This window comes from Leopardus geoffroyi, chromosome E1 (assembly GCF_018350155.1).
Source record: "Leopardus geoffroyi isolate Oge1 chromosome E1, O.geoffroyi_Oge1_pat1.0, whole genome shotgun sequence".
In the NCBI taxonomy this organism is placed as follows: domain Eukaryota; kingdom Metazoa; phylum Chordata; class Mammalia; order Carnivora; family Felidae; genus Leopardus; species Leopardus geoffroyi.
This window is the reverse complement of record NC_059330.1, coordinates 12,511,155-12,517,154: the sequence shown is the minus strand read 5'-3', so window position 1 is coordinate 12,517,154 and position 6,000 is coordinate 12,511,155. Positions and strand designations below refer to the sequence as shown.

General features: G+C 54.7%; 1 protein-coding gene across 1 annotated transcript in view; it reads right to left on the bottom strand.

Moving 5' to 3' along the window:
- Positions 1 to 394: 394 nt before the first annotated feature.
- MAP2K3 (mitogen-activated protein kinase kinase 3) overlaps positions 395 to 6,000 on the bottom strand; it is a 29,354-nt gene continuing 23,748 nt past the window's right edge. The window contains exons 10-12 of the mRNA XM_045487660.1: positions 3,352 to 3,491; positions 2,152 to 2,197; positions 395 to 1,522 (exon numbers count right to left, since the gene is read on the bottom strand). Of these exons, the coding sequence (XP_045343616.1) occupies positions 1,439 to 1,522; positions 2,152 to 2,197; positions 3,352 to 3,491 (270 nt within the window). The 3' untranslated portion in view covers positions 395 to 1,438. The remainder of the gene's footprint in view (positions 1,523 to 2,151; positions 2,198 to 3,351; positions 3,492 to 6,000) is intronic.

Here is a 6,000-nt window from a genome sequence, read left to right as displayed (position 1 = left end):
GAGCAAGTCACTTCAGCTTTCTGGGCCTGTTTTCTCCTGTGTGAACCGGGGAGAACAATGTTACCTGCGACAGGAACACAACACCCTCGAGGAGGTGAGTGTGCCAAGGCTGATGCAACCTTCAATGGCGGCGGGACGGGCCGTTCCCCCAGTGGATCAGGCCTGTGTCTGCTCTGTCCAGCATCCAGCACAGGGCCTGGAGCCTTGTCTGGGAGCTTCCGGGTCCTCACATGGGGAAGGGCCTGTCAAGTGCAGGGCCCTGGGGAGTTCAGCAGGCACCCCCTCCCCCAATCACACTCCCCTGGCCCTGGCCCAGGAGCAAGAGGTCCTTCCGTGGGCACAGATCTTCACCAAGGAGTGGGGCTCGCCGCTATGACACACAGTCTCACACAACCTGTGTCCCACTTTTTTTTTTTTTTTTTTAAATTAAAACAACAATCAGGTAACTGCCCCAACCCATCAGGGAGAAGACCCTGGGCAGTCTTTCTTCAAAAAAATATATTTTTTCTTTTTTTTTTTTTTTTTAAACAACACCAAAAGCAAATCCACAGCCCCTGTTGAGCCGGTCCCCAAGGAGAGTGAGCTAGACAGCTCCCCTAGCACCTCTCTGAGCAGAGACCTTGGGCCCGTCCCCCTAGACCCCAGCCTGAGCAGAGGCAGGGGTTCTCCACCTGCTGGTCCCTAGGGGGTGAGAGAAACGTGATCGGCTCCAAACCATGCAAGAGAAACCAGGCAAACCCACAAAGCAAGAGGAAAAAAAAAAAAATCAAGAGGATAAATTAAAACAAAAAAGTGAAACAACCCCCCCCCCCCCACTCCCGAGGCAGTGGGCGGGGCTAGGTTGAGCCCGCGTGCCCTTAGAGGCCCTATTTGCCAGTGCTGGGGTGAAGGCTCGGGCGGCTCTGTCCTCGCACTCGTGGGGGCTCTGGCGGATTCACATGGCTCATCCCCCGATCGTGTCCCCCACACTGATGCCAGGACAGAGGTGTGGCCACCCTAGGCCAAAGTGTGCAAAGTCCATTCGGTCAAGAGATAAAAAAATATACAACTTGGGTGGCATCCAGGGCTTGGGCCAAGGCAGCTTCCTGAACACAGGCACTGGCTGCCTTCTCTGCGAGGGGCAGCGGGGTCCGGTGGAGGCCATCCAGGCCCCTCCAAGTCCAGGATCTCGGGGGCTGGAGACTTGGGGTCCTTGGAGCAGCAGGGGCAGAGGCACTGGTGGGGCCCACGCGGGCCTGGCTGGGGGCTCTGGCGGTCTGGTTCTTTGGCACTTGGGACCAATGGCCTGTTGCCAAGCCAGACACGGGCAGCCCCCTTGATTCTTCCCCAAACACCCAAGGCCAGGGTGGCAGTAGCTTATGGGTGTGGGCAAGCACTGCCCTGGCAGGGAGGGCTGTCGGGCGCTGGAGGGCCAGAGCGGAGTCCACGGCCCCACCCCCTACGAGTCCTCCCCCAGGATCTCCTTCACAAAGGCAGCAATGTCCGTCTTCTTGGTTTTGTGCAAGGTGAAGAAAGGGTGCTCCTGGCGGGACAAGAGAGGGCAGTCACCTCGGGTAAGGGTGACGAGGCGAGGTGGAGACGCCCCTACCTCCCCAGACCAGCCCCAACCCCTGGGTGCTCCTCCTGCCCAGGACACCTCTCTCCTGTCTGGCCAACTCCCACTCATCCTTCTAGGACCTCCATCTTCAGGGAGCCCTCCTTCTAGAGACAGGTTGACGGCTTCCTCCTCGGCCCTCCTGCAGCCATCCCCTGGCCACACCACACTCCCTTTTCCCCACACACGCCAGGCCTCCAGCCAAGTGGAACGCCCTCTCCAGCAGCAAATAAATCCTCATTCACCCTTCCAAACCCAGTTCACATATCACCTCCTCTGTGAAGCCTTCCCTGATGCCTGGGGATAAAATGGCTCGCCTCCCACCACCGTGCACCACGCCCCGCCCCTCCGCCCTGTGTGTCAGAGCGTGGCCGTGCGCCCCTCCACGGGGCCTGGTGTGGAGGCGGGGGAGGGCGCCAGGGTACGTCCGAGCCAACGGCTGCACACCTGAAGGAATCGAGACAGAGGCGGGCCGAAGGCGCTGCCCATCTCTGTGCACAGGGAGGCAGCCCCCTCCCCAGAGCCCCGCCAATCCACTGCCCGTGCCCCGCACTTACCATCAGCTCCAGGTAGCTCATGCGCTCCGCGGGGCTCTTCCTCAGGCTAGGAGAGAACAGGGCAGGCTGAGCCAGGCCGGCATAAAGGACGTCTCTAGGCCGGCCGAGCCGGGGCGGGCTCACCCCTAACCGGGCACTTAGGACACACGTGCTCCTGGGGCAACGGCAAGGAGGGGGCGGCTATTCGGGGGCGGGGGGGGGGGGTCCTGAGGATGGAGTGGGATCTGTGGGTACAAACTACAGAGACTTGGACGAACGTCCCTTGCCTCTTGGGGTATTCGTTTTTTTGCCTCTAGAGAGGTCTAGGGAGTTCTCAATGGCCCCAATACCAAATGACATTGAGATGCGATAGTTAACAATCGTGTCCTCAGTATCCTGACTCAGAAGGGAAATTCCTTATCACGGGTCTTGGGAGAGGGGAGGCCTCAGTGCAAGGGATCAAGGTGACCAGGCACTCTGTTTGTGGGGCTCATTTGTTTTTGGTCTTTCTTATTTTCTAATAAAAGAAATAAAGAATACAAATTTTCCTCTGAGTTGCTCTTTGCCCACGACACATAGATATGTTGATACGTTCTTTCACTTCTGAATACTTTGTATTTCTATTTTTCAAACCTCTTTCAAACCCCAAGAGTTGGTCACAAGAATTTACTTTGAATTTCCACGTATCTTTTTCCTCTTCAGTTACGCACTTTTTGTTTGATTTAACTACAGGCAAGGAACATGACCTATATGACTCTGCCTTTTCCCTTCTCCCCATTTCCTTTGTAATCTCTAACACGATATATATTTTTTTACATGAAGTTCACACGGGCATTCTTTAATTTGGTACAAAGTTCTCAACAGCAATAAAAGCAACTCTGTTAACGCTGTTCAAATCCTCTGTTTTTTTTGTTTGCTTTTTCGGTCTACCTGGTCTGTCCATCTCTAGGACTGTCCCCCTCTAGGACTCTCCCCCTCCGGGACTGTCCACCTCCAGGACTGTCCCCCTCTAGGTCTGTCCACCTCTAGGACCACAGTTTGCCAGATTTTCCTCGTGTTCTACTTCTGCCTTGCATATTTTGAGGCTATGCTGTTTGGGGGTTTATCTGCTCAAGGAGAAGGGGGCCAGGCGAGGGAAGAGCAGGAAACTGGCCGGGGCAGGGAGGGGTGCTGACCGGGGCTTGGGGAGGCCCCAGAGCTACCGCAGGGCCGCTCACTCACCACTGTGCGGTGAAGTCCACAAACTCGGGAGAGAACGAGTCAGCTGGGAGCTGGGGAGATGGCTCCTCCACAACCTGTTTCAGCTGCTGGAACGGGGTCCCCCAGGATTCATAAGGAAACCGTAGAATGGCCATCTCGATCTGCGGTGGGGACAGCGGCACGGGGTCAGATGCGCCCACACTCTGCACCCGGAGACAGGGCATTTGGGGAAACCTGCCTGTCTTGGCTTGGCGCCCCAAGCCGGGCCACAACGCGGGTTGTGAGAGCCGGGGTGACACCGACAGCCGGTTCCTGTAACCCAGCCGGCAGAGACCACGGCTCACGAAGCAAATCTAGGCCCGGGTTGTAACTGGCTTGAGTGTCATCGGGCTCTTAAACAATCTAAATGCAGAAAGTTTTACGTAAAAACCCAACTTCCAGCTAGTCTGGAAAAATCAGAGAAGCCGGCGACCCCGGGACACCTGCCACAAGGCAGCCGTCGGCAAAGAACTGCCACTCCTCTCCCTAACGTCTCCACAAGGTCTAAGTATCTGCTGCCACTTATTTGGACAGTTGTGGTTATGACAGAGCAGGCAAATGGGAAATGGAATTATTCTCAGAAGCCGATCTCTCCCCAGAGCTGTAGACGGTGAGGCCGGCACTTGGTCAGCTGCTTCGTCTCTGCAACAGCCCCTCAGGCCCATGGAGAACTGAAGTTTGCAGGTGCCCCTCCTCCTTCTCCCTCCCCCACCCCCACCCAGCGGTGTCCCGCAGGACCCATTTCCAATGCCTCCTCCTCCAGGAAGACCTCCCAATCCCTGCTGACCCCCTGGACAGATGGCCACAGTGGCCTTGTCCCTCCTCCTGAACCCGGGCCTGCCTGCAGGTGACATCAAGGCCACCTGGCCTCGGCACCCGTGCCAGGCACCTAGTTGGTGGGAAGTCATTTGTGGAAAAGACCAGCTATCTTACGATAAACTCTGGGTTCCGAGTTTGACTGCCAAGATTAAAAAAAAAAAAAAAAAAAAAAAAAAAAAAAAAAAAAAAAAAAAATCAGGTCAGCCCAGGCCCCCGCCTGGAATAGCACAGAGACTGCTCACTGACAGGCCATAATCACCATAATGAACACAAGAGACCTCGGCTCAAACAAATGCTTCGTGTTGGCAACTGGCGCCTGAACAGATCACTAATTATTGTGCTAAGAAAGGGCCTTCCCATTAGGCTCAAGGCCCCTTTCCAGCCAAGACATAAATAAAAACTCTCAGATGGAGGGTGTGCGCAGTCCAGCGGGAACGGTAGCGATCCTGTGTGTATTTTCACGGGACAAATTCAGGGTGCTTTTTCCTAGAATGTGCACCGGTTCCAACCAGCGGAAGTGAGGATCCTCTACGGGCTTCCAGGGAAGGACCCTGTGGCCTACTAGAGCTCATAATTAGGAAAACAGAAAACGGTCCAGACTCTTGACCTCGTCATCCTTTTTCCCGGTAATTTTTTCTAAAGAGCGCAAAGTATGAAACCCAAAACAAAACAGCCTCTGGGCACAAAAATGCACGGTGTGGTGTGATCTGTAATAGTGAACACTAAGAAGCAGTCTAAACACCCAGTGCCGGGGACTGGCCTGCCACAGGGCGGCCGAGTCTCGGCCGTGCCCGTCATTCAGGTGTTCACATGATCGGCACCTGATCAACACTCGTTATGGCCCAGAGCCTTCCCAAATATCATGCCATATCTATATGTTCTGGCTGTGGTCAAGTGCCTGCAGAGGGCCTCTCGGGGTGGGCTCAGAGCACTGGAGAAGACCACCCAGAGTGACGGGCCCGGCGCGCAACGCTTCACCGGTCACTCCCCCAGGTCGGCCGGGGATTTCAAATGGAAAGAAAAAACCAGAAACGAGTGAAACGCCTCACATTAGGGACTGAGTAGATGGTGGCAGTTGGCTGTGGAGTCTCTCGAAGAGATGCCTACAAGGATTTGTAACTACCCAGAGGAACACGAGTGATGAGATGCTAAGTGAAAAAAGTGAAATAAAAACCATAGAGGTTTTTTAGAAAAAGGCAAAACATCTAGAAGGAAACGCACAACGTTGGCAGCTGACAGCAGGAAGAAGGGGCTGTGTGTCTTTGAGAACAGTCACACTGATTTTTCTTCCCCCTTTTATTTTTCTTCTGTATTCTTAGATGTTGTTCTATTACTTTTGTAACTTATGGGGGGAGGGGACCTAACCTGTACCAAGGCAGCCAGTTCCCTAAGCTGCTATTACAGCTTCTCCTGTGAGCACCTGCCGGCCCCCCCATCGAGACCTGGAGTTTATTCCTCCTTGAACCTGGGCTGGCCTGTGACACTATGACCAACATAATGAGGCAGAGGAGACACTATGCCAGTCCTCTGACAAGCATGTAAGAGCTCTCCCCTCGTAGAAGCCACCGCAAAAGATTTCAACTACCCTCCCCACCACGTTACGAGGAACCCGGCGGGCAGTCAGCCAGGAGGAAGCTGCGTGAAGACCCCACGTTTGCAAAGCCCTCTTGGACCTTCCAGCCCCGACCCCAGCCAGAGCCAAGTGTAGTGGAAGAACTGCCTGGCTAACCCGGTCTGGAATACAGAAACAGCAGAAAAAATAAGCTATTATTGGTTTATGTCACTAGGTTCAGGTCCACTTTGTTACGCAGC